Here is a 22,155-nt window from a genome sequence, read left to right as displayed (position 1 = left end):
CATAACTAGTCAGCCTGAGGGCCAAACCCACTCACTGAGATGCCACCCTCAATAAGGCTTAAGTAAAAGAGGAGCACACGCACAACCCACATGAGGGACACTCCTGGAATTCCTGGTGCAGGGAGACATCCCCAGTAGGCATCACAGGGATCCTGCTCCTTTTCCCTGTCAAAACTGGGAAAAGGAGATCTACCTAATACATAGAAGCAAACACAGGGAGTCAACCAGAGTGAGACACAGAAATATGTCCCAAATGAAAGAACAAAGTTCCAGAAAAAGAACTAAACTAAATGGAGACAAGTAATCTACCATACACTAAATTCAAAACGGTTTTTATAAGGATGCTCATGAACTCAGGAGAAGATGAGCTCAGTGAGAACCTCAGTAAAGAGTTAGCAACCATAAAAATGAACCAGTCAAAAATAAAGAATACAAGAATTGAAATGAAGATTACATTACAGGAATTTGGCAGTGGATTAGATAAAGCAGAAGATCAAATCAGCTATCTGAAAGGTAAGCTAACAGAGAACAATGACTCAGAACAGCAAAAAGCAAAAGGAATCCAGACAAAAGTGAGGATAGTTTAAGGGACCACTGAGACAACACAAATGTGAGAACGTTCACAGCTAAGGGTACCAGAAGGAAAAGACAGGGAATGTAAGGGATTAAAAACCTATCTGAAGAAATGACAAGAAAAATTCCCTACTTTGGTGAAGAGAATAGGCATACAAGTGCACAAAGTGCTCCTAAACATGATGAATCTAAAGAAGTCCACACTATGGTACATCATAATTAAAATGCCAAAGTTAAAGACAAAGAGAGAATTTTTAGAGCCACAAGAGAAAAGTAGTTAGTTGCCTAAAAGGGATCTACCATAACACTATCAGACTTTTACATTATTTTTCTTTTTAAAATTTTATTGTTTTCTTTTTTCATAATCACTTAACACCTTATATCCTCTTTTACCTCCACCCACTTCCCTTCCCCCACCCCCTGCAATCACACTGTTGTCTGTGTCCATTAGTCCTTTTTCTTTTTTGCTCTATTCCTCCACCCCCAATACCTGACCCAGAGCTATTGGCTTTCCCTCTCTCTATGAGTCTGCCTCTATTTTGCTTCTTAGTTCAGTTTGTTCATTGATTTCCACATGAGTGAAAATGTATGGTATTTGTCTTTCTCTGACTGGACTATTTCACTTAGTATAGTGTTCTCCAGTTCCATCCATGCTGTTGCAAAGGGTAAAACTTTCTTCTTTTTTATGGCCAGGCAGAATTCCATTGTGTAAATGTCCCATAGTTGTTATATCTATTCATCTACTGATGGACACTTGGGCTGCTGCCTTATCCTGGCGATTGTAAATAACACTGCAATGAACATATGGTTGCTTATGTTCTTTCAAATAGGTGTTTTGGGTTCCTTCAGATACATTCTCAGAAGTGGGACTGCTAGGTCAAAAGTCAGATCCATTTTTAATTTTTTGAGGTATCTCTATATGGCTTTCTGCAGTGGCTGCACAAGTCTGCATTCAGACCAACAGTACGAAAGGGTTGCCTTTACTCCACATCCTCATCAGCACCTGTTTGTGATTTATTGACAGACTCTCTGGCAGGTGTGTTGTGATATCTCCTTGTGGTTTTTTTTTTTAATTTTTAAGTGTTCATTTATTTATTTATTTATTTTAAAGAGTTTATTTATTTATTTATTTATTTATTTATTTATTTATTTATAGAGATTGAGGAAAGGAGAAAGAGAAGGAGAGAATCATTAATGTGTGTTTGCCACTTACATGCCCCCAACTGGAGACCTGACCCGCAACCCAGGCATGTGCCTTGACTGGGAATCGAACCAGTGACCTTTTGCTTCACAGGCCAACCCTCAATTTACTTAGCCACACCAGCCAGGGCTCCTTGCATTTCTCTGATGATTAGTGACATTGAGCATCTTTGCATATGTCTATTGACCATCTGTACGTCCTCTTTGGAGAAGTGATTATTTAGGTCCTTTGCCAATTTAAAAATTTTTTTTTTTGGTGCTAAGCTTTCTAAGTTCTTTATAAATTTTGGACATTAACCCCTTATCAGATGTATCAGCGAATATGTTCTCCTATTCTGTTGTCTTTTTATTTTGTTGATGATTACCTTTGCTGTGCAACAACTTTTTATTTTGATGCAGTCCCATTTGTTTATTTTTTTCTTTTGTTTTCCTTGCCTGGGGAGATATGTCTGACCAAAAGTTGCTACAAGCAATTGTGAGATTTTGCTGCTTATGTTTTCTTCTAGGAATTTTATGGTTGGGGTCTAACATTTAAATCTTTGACCCATTTTGAATTTATTCTTGTGTGTGGTGTAAGAAGGCGGTCTACTTTTATTTCTCTGCATGTATCTGTCCAATTTTCCCAACACCATTCATTTTTTTGCAAGAACAAACAAATTAATTTTTATAAGTAGCCATTGTAAAAATCTTAGCTTAATATTACTCTTCATGCAACAGAACTACTTTGTAAAATTTTTATTTATTTTTCACATTTTTTATTGTTGTTCAAGTACAGTTGTATCCATTTCCCCCCACAACTCCTCCCCACCCCAGCAATCCCCACTTCCCATCCTTAATCCTACCCCGCTTTTGTCCATGTGTCCTTTATACATGTTCTTGAAAACCCTTCCCTCTTTACCCCCCATTATCCCCTCCCACCTCTCCTCTGGTTACTGTCAGTTTGTTCTTAATTTCAATGTTTCTGGTTACATTTTGCTTTCTTGTTTATTTTGTTGATTAGGTTCAACATATAGGTGAGATCATATGGTATTTCTCTTTCACCGCCTGCATTATTTCACTTAACATAATGCTCTCTAGATCCATCCATGGTGTCACAAAAGGTAGGAGCTCCTTCTTTCTTTGTGCTGTGTAGTATTCCATTGCCAACACCATTTATTGAATAAACTATCTTTAGCCCATGTTTCCTTTCTTTGTAGAATATTAACTGACTATAAACATGTAAGTTTATTTCATGGCTTTCTATTCTGTTACATTGAGCATGTGTCTAGTTTTATGCTGGTACCATACTGTTTTAATTACTGTGGCCTTATAGTATAGATTGATATTAAGTAGCATGATTCCTTCAAATTTGTTCCTCTTTCTGAGGATCACTGTTGCTATGCAGGGCCTTTTGTGGTTCTATATAAATGTTTGAAATATTTGGTCTAGTTCTGTAAAATATGTCATTGGAATCTTGATAGAAATTGTGTTGAATCTATAGATTGCTTTGGGTAGTATGGACATTTTAATGGTGTTAACTCTTCCTATCCATGAACATGGTATGTGCTTCCCTTTATTTGTATCTTCTATATCTTATAATTTTCCAAGTACAAATCTTTTACATTCTTGGTCAGGTTTATTTCTAGCTATTTGATTCTTTTTGAAGCACTTATGAATGTGATTGTTTTTCTAAATTTCCCTTTCTGTTAGTTTGTTATTGGCATTAAAATGCAACTGATACCTGTATATTAATTTTGTATCCTGCTACTTTTTTGAATTAATTTATCAGTTCTAGTAGTTTCATGGTAAAATATTTGGGGTTCTATATGTACAGTATCATGTCATCTGCAAAAAAGATAATTTTACTTCTTCCTTTCCCATTTGGTTGCCTTTTACTTCTTCTTGTCTGACTGTTGGGGTTGAGGTGTTCCAGTGCTTTTTGAATAAGAGAGGTGAAAGCAGACATCCATGTCTTATTCCTGATCTTAAGGAGGATGCTTGTAGTTTTTCTTCTGTTGATTATGATGTTGGCAGTGGGTTTGTTATATACCACCTTTATTCCATTTAGGTATGTTCCCACAATTCCCACATTGCTCATAGTTTTTAATCATATATGGGTACTGGGTTTATCAAATGTTTCTTCTGCATATATTGATATAATAATATTTTATCCTTCATTTTGTTTATGTGGTGAATTACATTTATTGGTTCATGAATGTCATACCATCCTTGATTTCCTGGAATAAATTCCACTTGGGTATGGTGTAGGATCTTTTTGATGTATTGCTGTATTTAGTTTGCTAATATTTTGTTGAGAATTTTAGCATGCAGGTTCATCAGGGATGTTGGCCTAAATTTTGTTTTTAGTGTCTTTACCTGGTTTTGTAATTAGGATAATGGTGGCCTCATAAAATGGGTTTGCTTCTTGTGGCTCCTGGTGGTTCTTTTAGGGGTTTGATCATCAGGGCAGAGGCAGAAGGCACTACTTCAATCTGGGCCTTTCTCTCCTGAATGATCCTTTTAACTGCAATCCTCAGAACTTTCCAATTACCAGTCACTTTGGTGATGTCATCACCAAATGTTTTTGGAACAGATCCACAGGGCTGAACTTGGGGCCTAGGGCAAATAAATATGGCACTGATTTCCACTTAGGTGCATGTTGGATATATTATTTTGTTCTCATTGGGAATTAATTTCAGCAGTGAGGTGGAGGAGGCTAGTATCGGATGAACCTGGATTTGGGATGACTGAAGAAAGTTGCACATTTGCCCCCTCTGAGTCAAAATCTGAAAGTGGGTCTTGTTTTCTTATCCATTCACTTAACCTACATCTTTTGATTGGCACATTTAAACCATTTACATATAAGTGATTATTGATAGATTCACATTTATTGCCATTTTATATTTTAACTATTTTCCTCTTTTTTCCTTTTCCTCTTCCCCCTCCTCCTCCTTCTTATTCTTTTTACTGTTATTATTCTTGTTTTTCAAGCAAGCCCTTTAACATTTGTTGCAAAACTGGTTTGGTGGTAACAAACTCCTTTAGCTTTTTCATATATGGGAAAATCTTTATTTTTCCTTTGATTTTAAATGACACACTTGCTGGGGAAATTAGCTTTAGTTGCAGGTCCTTGCTTTTCATCACCTTGAATATTTCATGCTAATCCTTTTGGTCTAAAATATTTCTATTGAGAAATCATCAATGACAGTTTAATTGGTGTTCCCAAGTAAATAATTACTTTTATGGCTTCTAAGATTGTCTCGTCTTAAACCATGCCATTTTCATTGTGATGTGTTTGGTATGGGCTTCTCTGGAATTGTCTTGTTTGTGACTCTCTTCATTTCCTGAACTTGTGTGTCTTTTTCTTTCACCAGGTTAGGGAGGTTTTCAGTCATTATTTCTTCAAAGAGATTCTCAATCCCCTGCTCACTGTGTTCTCCCTCTGTTATCCCCTCCCTGATATGGATATTATTATGGTACATGTTGTCCCAAAGGTTCCTTAAACTATCTTCATTTTTTAAATTCTTTATTTTTGCTTAGGTGTTTTTCCCTTCCTTGTCTTCCAAACTGCTGATTTTGATCCACTGATTCATCTAACCTGCTGTTTATTCTTCCAGTATATTATTTATTTCAGATATTGCATACTTTATTCTTGTTCCTCTTTTATAGTTTCTATATATTTTTTCATATGTTGAGCATCTTTATATTCAATCCTTTGAACTGTCTATGTGATAAATCACTTGCCACTATTTCACTTATCTTGTGGAGAATTCTCTTGTTCTTTCACCTGGGTCCTGTTTCTTTGTCTTCTCTTTGTGTCTGCCTCTGTCTGTGTTTGTTTCTATGTATTAGGTACATCTGCAAAGACTCTGTTGCAAATCTGTATCAGACACTGCATGTAACTGGCCCTGGGCAATCTGTTTAAAGTCATCAGTGATCCACAGCTTGTGGCTCCCTCTGCTGGACCTTGTTGCATGCAGAAAAAACAAAGTAGTACACCAGGCCACTACCAGGCCTGGGGAGGATCAGTTCAAGCCTTAAAGCCCCCAGAGATCCACCTCCACCTTCAGGCTTTCTGATAGGCTTAATCATAAAAAGTCCCTCCAACTGTATTCCCTAACAGCCAGGTTTAAGCTCCACAGGGTGGGGCAAGAGGGATTCCTACAGATGAGGCTTTTGTTTCCCCTCAAGCTAATGTTGCATGGATGGGAGTGCTCTGCTCCAAAAAGATGGCTTCTGCAGTATGGAAAATGACATAGACAGGGATCCTAGTGGATAACCCTTCAGGTCCCTCCCCTGAGCCACCAACCCCAGGCTCTCTCCTCATGTAGCTCTAGTCTTCTCTGCTCTGCTCTTCCTCTTTGGAGCCCGGAGTAAGTGGTTGCAAGTGAAAGTTTGTGCATTGGTCCTTTAAGAGGCTCTGTGCATCTCTAGTCATTTCTTCCCTGGCCAACAGAAACTCTGCTGCTTTGCACAGCCAGATTTTATTTGGCTTACTTTCCTAGCTGTGGTGCTCTAGGTTTGGGAGCCCAACTGGGGTAGATCCTGCACTTCTCAGGGGGACCTCCTGCAGCCACTGAATATCCCTGCAGAACTTTAGCTGCCACCCATGGCAGCCCTCTCATGCCTCCACACTTCCTACCAGTCCGCACGTGGTTATACGGTTTCTTCTGTAAGTCCCTGGTTATTAGGATTCTATCCAGCTAGCATTCAGTTGGTTATTCAGGATGACTTATATAATTCAGATTGGTCCTTTGAAGAGATTAGTGTAGCTTCCACCTACTCCACCGCCATCTTGGATCCTCTAAAATGATTATCAGATTTCCAAACAGAAACTTTGCAGGTCAAAAGAGTAGGGGGTAAAATATCTAAAGTGATAAAAAGCAAAGACCTACAATCAAGATTACTCAGCAAAGCAACCATTTAGAATTGAAGGAGAGATAAAGATTTTCCCAGACAAGAAAAAGCTAAAGGAGTTCATCACCCCTAAGCCACTATTATAAGAAATGTCAATGGGTATTCTTTAAGTAGAAAAGAAATTATAAAAAATATTAACAAGAATATAGAAAATAAAGAAATTCTCACTGACAAAGACACAGTAAAATTTGTGGATCAACCAACTATAAAGCTAGTTGAAATGTTAAAAGGCAAAGTAGGAAGATCATGCATAATTTAGTCTAAGAAAACAATATTAAATTAAAAGATACATACAAACACACAAACAAGAAATTTTAAGAATAACAAATACACAAATGTGGAAAGGGTGAATAAAAACTGTAGTAATTTTAGAATGTGTCTCTGGGCTCTCTGTATGTCCTCCTTGGAGAATTGTCTGTTCAGGCCCTTTGCCCATTTTTTAATTACATTGTTTGTCTTCCTGGTGTGGAGTCATATGAGTTCTTAATATATTTTGGAGATCAAACCTTTGTCTGAAGTATCATTGGCAATTATGTTTTCCCATATGGTTGGTTCCCTTTTCATTTTGCAGATTTTTTTTAGCCATGCAGAAGCTTTTAAAATTGATTAAGTCCCATTTGTTTTTTTTAAATATTTTATTATTTTTATTTTTAGAGAAAGGGGAAGGGAAGGAAAAAGAGAGGGAGTAAAACATCAATGTGTGGTTGCCTCTTAAGTGCCCCTTACTGGGGACCCGGTCCACAACCGAGGCATGTGTTCTGACTGGGAATGGAACTGGTGACCCTTTGGTTTGCAGGCTTGCACTCAACCCATGGAGCCACACCAGCTTGGGTGCCATTTGTTCATTCTTTCCTTTATGTCCCTTGCTCTAGGGGACATATCAGTGAAAATATTCTGGAGTGGAATATCTGAGATTTTCCTGGCTATGTTCTCCTCTAGGACTTTCATGGTGTTGTGACTTAGAATGTGAGAGATGGGGTTGGGTAGGGCAGGGGAGAGGACTGGGAAGAAAAAGGGAGAACTGTAATTGAACGACAATATAAACAAAGAATGTGTTTGACTTAAGCAGCTTAAGCAGCCTATCAACTTAAAATAGGCTGTTATAAACATAGCTTAGTATATATGAAGCATATGGTTAAAACAAATGAAAATGCTAGGAGAGATATTCAAGATATAAAGAGAAAGAAATCCAAACATAGGACTCTAGAAAGCCATCAACATATGAGATATGAGAGGAAGAGAAAAAGAAATGAAAAAAACTACAAAAATAACGGAAAACAGTAAAATGGTGGTTCTACACACTTATCAATAAACACTTTAAATGTAAATAGTCAAATGTAATTGAATGAATAAAAAGAATAAGACCTGCTTACAAAGACCCATCTCAGATAGATACACAACTAAACTTAAAGGGCTAGGAAAAGGTATTTCATCCAAATGGAAACAAAAAAAATGCTGGGGTAGCTATACTTACATAAGACAAAATAGACTTTAAAACAAGAACTCTAACAAGAGACAAAAAAAGGGGCATTATATAAGAATAATTGAATCAATCTAACTAAAAGACATTAATTCTTGTACACATCTACATACCCTATGTAGAAGCACCTAAATATATAAAGCAAATATCAATGAATATAAAGGGATTAATTGACAGCAATACGGTAATAATAGGGACTTTAACACCCACTGACATCAAATAGTACATCATTTAGACAGAAAATAAATGAAGAAACAGTAGCTTTAAATTATACACTAGACCACATGGACTTAATGAATATTACTAGAATATTTCACCCAAAAGCAGCAAAATATACATTATTTCATATGCTCATGAAGCATTTTCCAGGATAGACCACATGTTAGGCCACAAAACAAGTCTCAATAAATTAAAGAACACTAAAATCACATCAAGTATCATTTATGACCACAACAATATGAAACTAGATCAATTACAAGAAGAAAACTGAAAAACATACTAACACGTAAAGGCTAAATAATATGTAACTAATAAATAAATGGTTAACAATAAAATCCAGGAGAAAAATATAAAAATAACTTTAGGCAAATGGAAATGAAAACATAGTCCAAAAATCTATGGTACACAGCCAAAGTAGTTCTAAGAGGTAAACTTAGAGCAATGTAGGACTACCCCAAGAAAGCATTCAAAAAGGCAAATTTGTAGCAATTCAGGCCTACCTTAAAAAATCTAACCCTATACCTAAAAGAACTGGAGAATTTTTAAAATGAAGAGCAAAGTGAGTAGGAGGAAGGAAACAATAACAATCAGAGCAGAAATGAACAAAAAGGAGTATTTTTAAAATATATTATTTATTTATTTATTTTTAGAGAGAGGGGAAGGGAAGGAGAAAGAATGGGAGAGAAACATCAATGTATGGTTGCCTCTCATGTGTCCCCTACTGGGGACCTGGCCTATAACCCAGGCATGTGCCCTGACTGGAAATCGAATCAGCGACCCTTTTCACAGGCCCATGCTCAATCCACTAGAGCTACACCAGCCAGGGCCAAAAAAGAGTCTTAAAAAACAGAAAAGATCAATGACACCAAGAGCTGGTCTTTAAAAAGATAAACAAAATTGATGAACCTCTATCCAGGCTCACCAAGAAAAAATGTGAGATGATCCAATCAAAGAAAATCAGAAAATAAAGAGTAGAAGTGACAACCAACACCAGTGAAATATAAAGGATAGTAAGAAAATACTACAAACAGTTATATGCTTTCAAATTGGATGCCCTGGAAAAAATGGTTAAATTTCTAGAAACGGAATTTTCCAAGGAATCAAGAACAAACAGAAAATCTGAACAGAACTAAAAGTACTAATAAAATTGAATCAATTATCAAAAAACTCCCAACAACCAATCAAAACTCCTGGATCAGATGGTTTCACAGGTGAATTTCACCAAACATGCAAAGATCATCGATACTTATCCTTCTTAAATTATTACAAAAAATTGAAGGGGAGGTAAGGCTCCCAAACTCTTTTTATGAGGCTAGTATTTCCCTGGTACCAAACCAGACATAAACACTATAAAAAATTATAGTCCAATGATGCAGAAGAACACAGATGCAAAAACCCTCAGCAAAATATGAGCAAACCAAATTCAACAACACTTTTAAAAGATCATACACCATAATCAAGTGGGATTTTTTCCCAAGATGCAAAGCTGTTTCAATATCTTCAAATCAGTTAATGTGTTATACCACACAAAAAATGAAGGATAAAAATCACATGTTCATATTGATGAATGCAGAAAAAGAATTTGAGAAAATCCAGCATCCATTTATGACAAAAACTCAATAAAATGGGAATAGAGGAAACACATCTCAAAATAATAAAAGCCTTATATAACAACACCACAGCTAACATCAGACTCAATGGTGAAAAGATGAAAGCTTTTTCTTTAAGATGAGGAATGAGAGAAGGATGTCCACCTTCACCATTTTTATTCAACATGGTATTGGAAGTCCTACCGACAGCAATTGGACAAGAAAAAAAAAAGGCATTGGAATTGGAAAGGAAGAAGTGAAATTTTCATGAGGTACAGATGACATGATACTACATATAAAGAATTCTGAAGATTCCATCAGAAAACTAATGGAACTAGGAATTCTATCCTAAGAACCCTGAAACACCAATTTACAAAAACTTATGCACCTGAATGTTTACAGCAGCACAATTTACAATAGCCAAGAGCTGGAAGCAACCTAGGTGTGCCCATCAGTAAAATGAATGGATCCAAAAACTATGGTACATTTACGCAATGGAATTTTATGCAGCAGAAAGAAAGAAGGAGCTACTACCCTTTCCAACAGCATGGATGGAACTGGAAAGCATTATGCTGAGTGAAATAAGCCAGGCAGTGAAAGACAAATACCATATGATCTCACCTTTAACAGGAACCTAAACAACAAAACAAACAAGCAAGCAGAAAAAAAAAAAACAAAGACACTGAAATAGAGAACAAGGGGATAGTGACCAGAGGGGAGAGGGGAGGGAATTTCAGGGGAAAAGAGGAAGGGTTTACAGGAACAAGTATAAAGGACACATGGACAAAAACTAAGGGGGGTGGAAATAAAAGGGAGGTGGGTAACACTGGGGGGTGATCTGGGACGGGAGTCAAAGACAGATAACTGTACTTGAACAATAATTAAAATAATTAAATTAAAAATAGAAAAATAATTCTAATTCATTAAAGATACAAAATTAATATTTAGAAATTGATTGCATTTTATACACTGATAATGACTTATTAGGAAAAGAAATTAAGAAAATTTCATTTATAATTGCATCAAAAAGAATAAAAGAATAAAATACTTAGGGACACATTTTATCAAGGAGGTAAGAGGCTTGTATTCAGAAAAGATACCAAAGAAAGAAATTAAAGAAGATACAAATAAATGGAAGGCTATACTGGGTGTGTGGTGAGGAAGAATTGACATCATTAAAAATTTCAGGCCCTGGCTGGTGTAGCTCAGTGGATTGAGTACAGGCCTGTGAACCAAAAGGTCTCTGGTTCGATTCCCAGTCAGGGCACATACCTGTCTATCTCTCTCTCCTTTCCTTCTCTTGTGTCTAAAAATAAATAAATAAAATCTTTAAAAAAATTTCATACTACCCAAAGAAATCTACAGGTTTCAGTGCAATCCCTATCTAAATACCAAAGGATCTTTCACAGAACCAGAAAAATATAATCCTAAAATTTATGTGGAAACACAAAAGACTCCAAAAAGCCAAGGTAATGTCAAGAGATACAAAGTTGGCAGTATCATGCTACCTAGTATCAAACTGTACTACAAGGGTATAGTAAGCAAAACAGCATGGTATTGGCATGGAAAAAAACTACATAGATCAGTGGAACAGAATAGAGACCCAAGAAATAAACACATACCTATATGGTCAATTACTGTATTTTGACATGTATAATGTACACCCATGTTTTTGGTCCAAACTTTCAGGAAAAAAAATCTTTCATTTTCATTCAATTATTTATTGACTTATATTTAGAAACAAAATCAATTATATTCTGCAGTATTATTTTGCATACGGATACTGTTACTGCTTTCTGGAGTTATACTTTCAGTGCCTAAACATAAATAAAAGAATTAAAAACATATAGACACAGAATTAGTACTACCCATGTATAATGGTCATCCTTATTTTCCCCTAAAAAAGTTGGGTAAATAAAGTGCACACTATACATGGCAAAATACAGTAATCTATCAAAAGGAAAGCAAGAAAATGTAATGGGGTAAAGACTGTCTTTTTAATACAGTGCTGGAAAATCTGGAGAGATACAGGCAAAACAATAAAACAGGACCATTTTCTTAAAACCATGTACAAGAATAAATTAAAATGAATTGATTTAAATGTGAGACCTAAAACCATAAATAAAAGGTAGGCAGTAAACTCTTGATATCTCACTTAGTAATATTTTGGGGGATATGTCTCCTTGGGCAAGGGAAAGAAAAAAAGAATAAACAAATGGGATTACATCAAATTAAAAAGTTTTTGCAGAGCAAAGGAAACCATCAACAAAACAAAAAGACAACCTATTGGAAGAAGATATTTGTCAATGACTCATTAATAAATGGTTAATATCTGAAACATATAGGGAATTTATACAATGAAATACACACACATACACACACACAAAATACAACTGAAAAATGGGCAGAAGTTCTGAGTAGACATTTCTCCAAAGAGGACAAAGATGGCCAACAGACATATAAAAAGATAAGATGCCCAACATCACTAGTCATTAGGGAAATGCAAGTTAAAATCACAAAGAGGTATTACTTTGCACTTATCAGAATGACAATCATCAATAAATCAACATGTTGGCAAGAATGTAGAGAAAAGGGAACCCTAGTGCAGTTTTGGTGGGAATGCAAATTGATGAAATCACCATAAAAACAGTAAGGGTGTTCCTAAAAAAATTAAAAGTAGAACTATCATATGACCCAGGAATTCCACTGCTGCGTATTTATCCAAAGAAATCTAGAAGACTATGTTCACTGCAGCATTATTTACAATAGCCAAAATACGGAAGCAACCTAAGTGTTCATCCATAGATGACTAATAAAGGAGAAGCTGTATATATATATACAATGGAATATTATTCAGCCATAAAAAGAATGAAATCTTACTATTTGAGACAACATAGCTAGACCTCAAGGGTATTATGCTAAGTGAAATAGGTCAGACGGAGAAAGACAAATACCAAATGATTTCACTTACATGTGGAGTCTAAAAACCTATCAAGCAAATAACCAAACAAAACAGAAACAAATGTAAAGAGAACAAACTGATGGTTGCCAGACAGGAGAGGTGTATGGGACATGGATCTAAAAGGTAAAAAGATTAAGAAATACAAATTGCCAGTAATAAAAACATCACAGGGATGCAAAGTATAGCACAGGAAATATAGTCAATAAAATTGGAATAACTACATATGGTGTCAGATGGGCAATATACTTATTGAGGTGATCACTGCATAAGTTACATAAATATCTAATCACTGTTTTATACCTCAGTCTAATATAATATTTAATATAAACTGTAATTTTAAAAAGTTCAATAAAAACAATGTAAGAATAATCTTTAAAAAAGATAAAGAAGTCTTTTCTCCACCAGAGAAGATATGCTTACAATCCAGAGTAAAGACGTGGTCTCTCCCAGATGAGAGGATAGGCAGACCGCTAGCAGACCTATTTTCATTCCTGAGTTTTTTAAACTCAGAGTTCTTCTTCTGCAGTACCACTGCATGTGCAGGTACCATCTGTTCCTCAACATGTTACTCTGTTGGGTCTGAGGCTCAGGGAACTGATACAAGATGTTGCTCTAGCTGCTTTTTTGTTGTCAATAGTAAACTATCTTTGTTTCTTACCCAGAGGCCAGTTTTCTGTGTATGTATATGATACACACACACACACACACACGCACATAGCTTATAAGAGGTGAATAATATCAGACCTGCACAGTTTCTGATTTAAACAATTGCCCCTTGGTAAATTCTTCAAAAGAGTAGAACAATTAATAAACATGGGAAAATAGTGCTATTCAGCTAGCAAAACTTTATTTCACTGATCCTTGGCACTTGTTCTCTCAGTTTAGACTTAGGCAGTAGGATATTGGACGGCAAAGTAGTTTCCAAAAATCTCTAAAATAATAATTGTGATTGTCCTTATCTTTTTCCCTTATTTTGACATCTAATATGCATGTATTTAAATGTTGTCACAAAGCCATTATGCTGGGGCACTATTCAAATTACAATGTTTCATAAGGAGGCTGAGGTACTCAAGGTCAGTCTGCTTGGGGGCTGAGTTTGACCAAAAAGGTGGAATTAATAAATTCTAACAAGAAAAAAATGATACAAACCTGGAATAATCAACTAGAAGTATTCCCAAATAAAAGATAATATAAAAATGTCATATATATCACAAATTAAAAAGCTAAGGTCTTCAGCACTGGCTGGTGTAGCTCAGTGGATTGAGCACAGGCCTGTGAACCAAAAGATCACGGTTCGATTTCCTGTCACGGCACATGCCTGGGTTGCAGGCCAGTTCCCAGCAGGGACCAGTTCCCAGCAGGGGATGCACCAGAAGCAACCATACATTGATATTTCTCTCCTTCCCTTCCCTTCTAAAGATAAATAAATATTATTAAAAAAAAAAGCTAAGGTCTTCTGGAGAAGCCCTAAATAACCCAAACTGAATTACTTGGTAATTCATAAAGCTGCCCAAGAGCAAACACCCTCACTGGTTTCATTACATCTTACACAATGAAAATAAAATACTAAATTCATTATTTATATAGTGTCTGTGGTTTTTCTTTCTTTGATTTTTTTCTTTTTCTCACATATAAATTCTGTTTTTGTATTTATTAGATAAGATCAACCCATTATTGCTTCACTTAGTATTCAAGTAAATAACATGATAATAATTAACTATGTCTTCAAGTTATTCTTTAACAGATGGTAATAAAGTACTGTTCTTTCTAGCCCTGGCACACTCCACTATCTTGTGTTGTTTCTCTAGATCATAGATAAATAATCCATTTATTAAAAACTCAAACTATCCAATCTTGAATATGTCATGTGTATCCTGCTCTGAACATAAAAGATACATTTTATATGTACTAATACATTTAACCTTTTCAACATTTTATCCTCATTTTACAGATAAGGAAACAAAGCACAGAAATTTAAGTAACTTTCCAAGATCCAACAATTAGAAAGAAGCAGAATGGAGATTTGAATCTCAAAGAATCTGACTCTAGCATTCAAAATGAAACACAAGGAGAAAAACAATATTAAACAAAACCAACACAAATGTGCACCCATAGAAGTATACAAAAAATTATAAGTGTAATAACATCCTAACAACTTGCCAACAACATTAAAAGTGGAAATACTATCACAAGTTTGACATCAAAAAAGAGCAAATAATCATAGTTTATGTTTAAATGATTATTTTTCTTATATCGTTTTTATCTAATAAAAACCCAGGTAAGGGCTTCTTTCTATATTTAAGTATTTTAAAGGAAATATTTAAATATATCAAAAATATTAGATAAATAATAACAATTAGAAAGAATGTTTAACTACTTACATCCCATATGCTGAGTTTACAGCAAGACTAGTAATCTGTTGAGGGGGTTCACCGTCCACCCACACCAACTGAATAACGAGTTCTGCTTGATACCCTGGAGGCATCCGCAGTGGCCGTGACTTAACACTAGGAAAAGGAGAAAAGGTAACTCTGTTAATGCGGTTTAAATAACTATGTTCGTGCTTACCTTCATAATTTACTTAGAATCTTCCTACAGAAATATCTAAGCCTAGGCATTGAGGACATTACGCAGGTGAACAGCGCCTTCTAGCTTTCTCAAAGTACAACAAGCTACCTGTGGTTGCTTAGTCTTTTCCTTAAGTAGCTGTTTTGTCAGTCAGGCCCACAACTTCTACCGGTCTTTATCATTTTCTTTTTTTTCTTTTGAGAATAGCATCTTTAATTATTTATTTTCTTATGAAATATTTGTTACCTATTTTGAAGTTAAAATGCATAAAAATAAAAAAGAATAACCGTTAATTTACTACTCAATGTAAGATCCTGCTCTCTCCCTTTCAATTTGCTCCACCTGCACTCTTCTCTATTCCAGTTAATAGCAACTCCTATTTTTCTCGTTATTCAGTTAAAAAAAAAACTTTTTACATCATTCTTGATTAATATCCTTCTCTCATACCTCAAAGCCAATAAATCATCAAATAAATGCTGATGGTGTTACCTTAAAAATATATTTAGAATATTATCCCTTTTTACTTCTTTACTGCTAATATTCTAGTTATATTTGACAAATAAAAATACTGGCTATTCATTAATGTATGAATTTCAAATAAACAATAAATAATATTTTCTTTATTTATGTCCCGTGCAATAATGGCATATGCTGAAACTAAAAAATGCTCATTGTTTATCTGAAACTCAGATTTAAATGAATATTCTTTATTTATTGAATTCTATTCATCTTTATTATTTTTTAAAGATTTTATTTATTTATCTTTAGAGAGTCAGGGAAGGAGAGAGGGAGAGAAATATTAATGTATGGTTGCCTCTTGTGCATTCCCTGCTGGGAACTGGCCTGTAACCCAGACATGTGCCCTGACTGGGAATTGAACTGCAGTTGTTTGGTTTGCAGGCTCGTGCTCAATCCACTGAGCTACACAGCCAGAGCCTTTACTCTATTTTTAATTGCTGAATCTGCAAGCCCTCAACATCATCTCTAGTTAGGTACAAACATCCTCCTTACTGGTCTTTTCTCTCATCTCATCCATTTTCAACATAGCCACCCAAAATGATCACTTTAAAATTCACTTTTCTCTTCAAAACCCTATAATGACTTCCCCTTTAATTAGGAATAAAACCAATATCATTACACTGGCTTGCTATTGCCTATCTGACCTCATCTTCTACTACCTTCTCCACTAACCTTGCTCCCTTTGTTAAGGCCTTTGCTCTAGCTGTTCCTTCTGCCTAGAATACTCTTCCGTCATGTATTCTTCAGCTAACTCTCTTATCTGCTTTTTGTTTGAATTTCACCCTCTTAGTGAGGGATAGGGTGACTACCCATTTTACATACTAGAAGGCACAAAGGAAAAAAATTAAAAATCAATAATTGTACAAATATGTGTATATTGATAAAAATTGTAACTTTGCTAAAAATGAAGAGTCAGCATGTATATGGTAATCTAAATCCAGCAAAGGAAAAGTGATTTAGGGATGGATGCTAATATACAATTTATCAAAGCACAGATTATATGCAACTCAAAAACCACTTGTAATATAATATAATTCATAGAATACTATTCTTAGATCAGTTCTGCTGCTTGGTTATTAGGACCTTATTATATATATAATATAATACTATATTGGTTTTTTTCACTTTGATTTTCTTGATTATCCTTAAGATTATCTATATTACTTTTCAAGTCAACATTAAATTTTTATTAAATAAGCTTTAATGTTATTGCTTACTTCATCTCCATGACCAAATTTTTGTTGTTTTAACTCCTTTACTCTTATGTCTACCTTTTATTTTTTTTAAATTTTATATAAAAATATTTAGATCACTAGAAGACCCATACCTTAAATTGACAGGTCATGTTAGTTAGTAAACAGTACTTTCTTGAGCTTTGCTGAGCTTTTTGTTCTGTTCCTGATTTTCATTTTAATAGAAATCAATGAAATGAAGCAAAGTGCTATGAAGGGAAAATTGAATATATAACATTAAAACATTATGAATGTTTTCCATTTGCTGAAATTTTATGATGATGCTTCCTCTTTGTAGATTTTTCTCGCTGTAAATCCTGCTTTTATTTTCATTTTGTACTAAACAAAAAAAATTTTGGAGGAAAAATAATGATTACAAAAGAACAGCAACTGCTAATTGTGTGGTAAACAGATTTTGCTTCTGAAATCTTGTTTCAATTTTCCATAGGTGTTTTCATAAGACGTGTCTAAAGTTCCTTTAGTAGCAGCAGATTCAGATATTTTTATATGAATTTCATAGAAATTCTTTGCTTAGGCTCAATTCTCCAATCAGCTAATACAAAACACATTTGGTTTGATGATGAAGAAGCAGTGAGTAATGATTTAAGGAAAGTACATTCTTTTATATTTGTTTATTAAAAAGCACAAAAACAATATAATAAATATTACTACGGGCTTGACTAAGTTTTCTTTGCATATGACACTGAAGTTTTAGATATACTGAAAGAACATAGTTTACTACCAAATAGCATCAGTTAAAAAAGAGAAAGACATATCCTACCAATCATAAGAGAAAAATTATTTTTTCTAAAATAGTATTATTACAGTAGATAATAAACTTGGTTTCTTTTCAAATCTAAGAAGGCTAAAGAAATTCCCTTAACATACATTTCCATTCTTGAATACCAAGTAAATGGCCATGTTTGCATCCAGACAAATGTTTTCCCATTTTAGCATAGCCATATTTTCTTTGGGGTCTTTCGGGGAAGAAAATATAAGAATTAGCAAGTGAAAGATGAAAATACCATACCTTCTTCAGGGATATTTAAAGATAACACCAGGGTACACTATAGGAGATTGTAGATCATCACTTAACAACAACTAAATAAGAGAGAAGGATGATTTTATTTGGCACAGTTTAAAATAATTACATGATTAATATGTAAAATAGTTTTAAAATGTAGTAGCAACTCTTACTTGAGGCATGGGATACTGTCCTTTGTCACTCCCTCACTAGACACGGTGTTAGTGCTCCCAGAAAGACTCCTCGAAGAAGGAAGCTGAGATGAGAGGTCTGGAAATGGAGGACTTGTTTCTGGTTCTGGGGTAATAATGTCTTCAACATCATACTGAAGTCGAACCTCTAATGACTTAAAAAAAAACAAGTTTAAATTAATCTAAGTCATGATAACAAAGATTCACAATAAAATAGTTGATAATTTTAGTAAGCATTATTTTTTCTGATTAATAAGTTTGATTTCTATTTATAGTAAGACTGAGATATCCCAAACTGAATTAAATAGTTCATTATATGAAATATTAAATAGCATTCACAAAAAGTATAAAATACTTTTTAAGTCTTCAGAATTTTATGAAAAATACCTACCAGTGGAGATAAAGTATTTATATAATAAATATTCCTTAAGATAAAGTATAAATTATAATTCCATATATGATAAAATAAAGAGAAATATTGGTCATGTTTACTCCAGTGGAAAAGATTAAACTGATATGTGTATTATGTGGTTTTTCTTTTATGATTGTTCAAGTACAATTGTCTCCATTTCCCCCCCACCATTCTCCCTCTGACCCACCTACCCCTACCTTCCACCCTCGATTTACAAATTGTTATTTGAACAAGGCTTTTAAATTTTTTTAATTTATTTTAATTTTTAAAAATATATTTTATTAATTATGCCATTACAGTTGTTCTATTTCCCCCTTCATTCCCCTCCACCCTGCACACCCCTCCCCCACCATTATCCCCCTTTAGTTTATGACCACGTGTCTCAAGTTCTTCAGATTCTATATTTCCCATAGTATTCTTGCCCTCCCCCCTATTTTCTACCTACTGTCTATGCTACTTATTTTCTATACCTTCTCCCACTCCCCTGTTGCTAACTCTGCATGTGATCTTCACTTCTATGGTTCTGTTCCTGATCTAGCTGTCCTCTTAATTTGCTTTTGTTTTAGGTGTGCTTGTTAATAACTGTGAGTTTGCTGTCCTTTCACTGTTCATCCTTTTTATCTTCTTTTTCTTAGGTTAAGTCCCTTTAAACATTTCATATAATAAGGGCTTGGTGATGATGAACTCCTTGAATTTGATCTTATCTGAGAAGCACTTTATCTGTCCTTCCATTCTAAATGAAAGCTTTGCTGGATAGAGCAATCTTGGATGTCGGTCTTTGGATTTCATGAGTTGGAATACTTCTTTCCAGCCCCTTCTTGCTTGTAAGGTCTCTTTTGAGAAATCAGCTGACAGTCTGATGGGAACTCCTTTGTAGGTGACTGTCCCCTTATCTCTTGCTGCTTCTAGGATTCTCTCCTTCATTTTAATCTTGGCTAATGCAATTCTGATTTGCCTTGGTGTGTTCCTTCCTGGGTCCAACTTCTTTGGGACTCTCTGAGCTTCCTGGATTTCCTGGAAGTCTATTTCCTTTGCCAGACTGGGAAAGTTCTCCTTTATTATTTGTTCAAATAAGGTTTCCACTGGTGGCTGTTCCTCTTCCCCGAGGTCCGTCTCATTGCTAGCTCCTTCACTGGTTTATCTGTGCGAATGTGTGACTGCGATCAGCCCTCAGTGGGTCCAACACCTTACACCCTCAGTGGGTCTGCCTGCTTCTCCACACCTGGGATCTGCCCACGGCTGCTGGTGCACCTGGGTCACGGACCTGGGTCTCAGGCCCAGGTCAGTCTGGTGGATCTTTCCTGCCCAATACTGCTCTGCTGCTGGCTCTGCCCCTCTTACCAGTTTGGCTGAAGGGTTCTTTGTTGTCAGACTTCCGTGTAGTTCAATTTTTTGTGGTTTGGCTGTGTTTTTGTTCCTAAAACTTTGTTGTTTTTAAACTTGGTTGTGTAAGAAGGCGCAGTGCTTCCACCTATGCCTCCATCTTGGCGGAAGCCCTCGGCTTTTTAATTTTTTTAAAGCTTCCTTTAATTTTGACTTCAACTCAGTAATAATTTTCCAAAGTAAATTTCATATTCCTATGTTTGTTTCATTAGCTTGTCTCTTCCTTATTTAATTTCATTAGCTTGGTCAGAGTTACTTAATGAAAAAGAATATGATAGTTTATATTAAAATAAAAATGTGATACCAAAATCTTTTTTTAAAACTAAAATGTTTTTAAGTACTTTATTATTGCATTTAATGCTTTATTAAAATAGATTTTATAACGAACGTTTGCTTTACAATGTAAAAATCAGCATTTTTGAGATTGAAAATGATTGTTTACACAAATGTCATTAGGGGGTGGTGAATATAGCAATATTACCAAAATTACTGTCATAATTATCTTAAAATTTATGAAAAACCTCCAGTGACAAAAACAATGATTAATTATTGGGTGCTTACTATACTTTGATACTATATTAATGATTTTATATAATAATCATCACAAGAACCCTATAAAGTTGACATTTCCATTTCTAGTTTATTATTACCTTCCATTTCATTTACAAGAAATTACATAGATGATGAAGTTAAGCCTTACCCAGATTTAGTATTGACTAATAGAGTTTGTCACTTGATCAGAGTCACATAGGTATTCACTGGTAAAGCCAGAATTAAAATAAAACCTAGGCTTATCCGACTCCAAAGCCTGTAGTTTTAACTAATATACTTGAAAAGGGTAATACTTTAGTTGTTGAGGCCAAAAAAAGTTATATACGTGCCTGGAATAATCTTTATAGGCCTTTAGTAGACAATTTCTATTTTCTAATAAAACAGTAAAATGGCCTGGGTAGAGAAGGTCCATTACCCATAGGTGCCTTAAGTTAAATTTTATTTATTTCATGAGAATGTCATTATTTTAAATAAATTATTTCATTAGTTTAAAAACTAAGATTAGGTAAATTGACCCCCATAATTATTTCCACTCTATAAAAAATGTTTATAGGAAATCATTAAAAATAATCTTATTATAATTGAGACAATCATATATAGCCATTAACTGACAAAAAGGACAAAGTTTAAAAAAATTAATAAAGGTATAAAACACAGCCTGAATCAATTGGACACATACATAAATCAATAACAAATCTGTATAAAGCCTATAGGCATCCCATTTAATAATGCCAAGGTTTTACAGAAAACTGTTTTTTTTATCATTTTCAGCCAAACTTTAAAAAATGTTATACTATATAAGAAGAATTTAAAATCCTATGAACTGGATTACTGGCCACAGACTGCAGTGTTAATGGTTTAAAACCATACCAGTATCAACCAAAATCTATGAAACTGCTTTCCTTTCATTACATGTAAAGTTTAAATTTTGAATGACTTACCACTATTTCTGTTGTTACTTCATGTTTGCTGAATTTATAAATTATGACATATGCAGAGACTCCTGACACACAGAATATTCTGCTCTCCGGACACCAGTAAATCATCTGAATGGCATATGGATCTTCTTCTACAATTTCACAGGTTTGTTTTCCTTCTCCTATCTTCTGTTTTTCAAACACTTTTGAAGTTTTTAGCTTGTACAGCATCTGTAGAGTTACTATAAGATATTGAAGGATAAGTACCTTCTAATTTGAACTCACATTTTTTAAACTTAATTCTTAAATGTTGTTGAAGTTTTTTCAATATATTTGTTAAATGACAAAAGACAAATAGATAAAATAAATTACATTTTAACTAGTAAGCATTCAGTGTCATTCTCTGTTATCAGTACAGTTTACTTGAAGGAAGACTAC

At 34.6% G+C, this 22,155-nt stretch overlaps 1 protein-coding gene across 3 annotated transcripts in view; it reads right to left on the bottom strand.

Annotated features, from left to right (window-relative positions):
- STXBP5L (syntaxin binding protein 5L) overlaps positions 1-22,155 on the bottom strand; it is a 348,094-nt gene that overhangs the window by 136,353 nt on the left and 189,586 nt on the right. For all 3 annotated transcript variants that reach the window (XM_053663152.1, XM_053663154.1, XM_053663153.1), the window contains exons 16-18: positions 21,742-21,959; positions 18,436-18,608; positions 15,301-15,426 (exon numbers count right to left, since the gene is read on the bottom strand). In XM_053663152.1, coding sequence (XP_053519127.1) covers positions 15,301-15,426; positions 18,436-18,608; positions 21,742-21,959 — 517 coding nt within the window. The remainder of the gene's footprint in view (positions 1-15,300; positions 15,427-18,435; positions 18,609-21,741; positions 21,960-22,155) is intronic.

Source organism: Artibeus jamaicensis, unplaced genomic scaffold (genome assembly GCF_021234435.1).
Source record: "Artibeus jamaicensis isolate MK-2021 breed Jamaican fruit bat unplaced genomic scaffold, CSHL_Jam_final contig_3126, whole genome shotgun sequence".
Classification (NCBI taxonomy): domain Eukaryota; kingdom Metazoa; phylum Chordata; class Mammalia; order Chiroptera; family Phyllostomidae; genus Artibeus; species Artibeus jamaicensis.
Note: the sequence above shows the minus strand (reverse complement) of the source record. Positions and strands in the feature narration are given on the sequence as shown.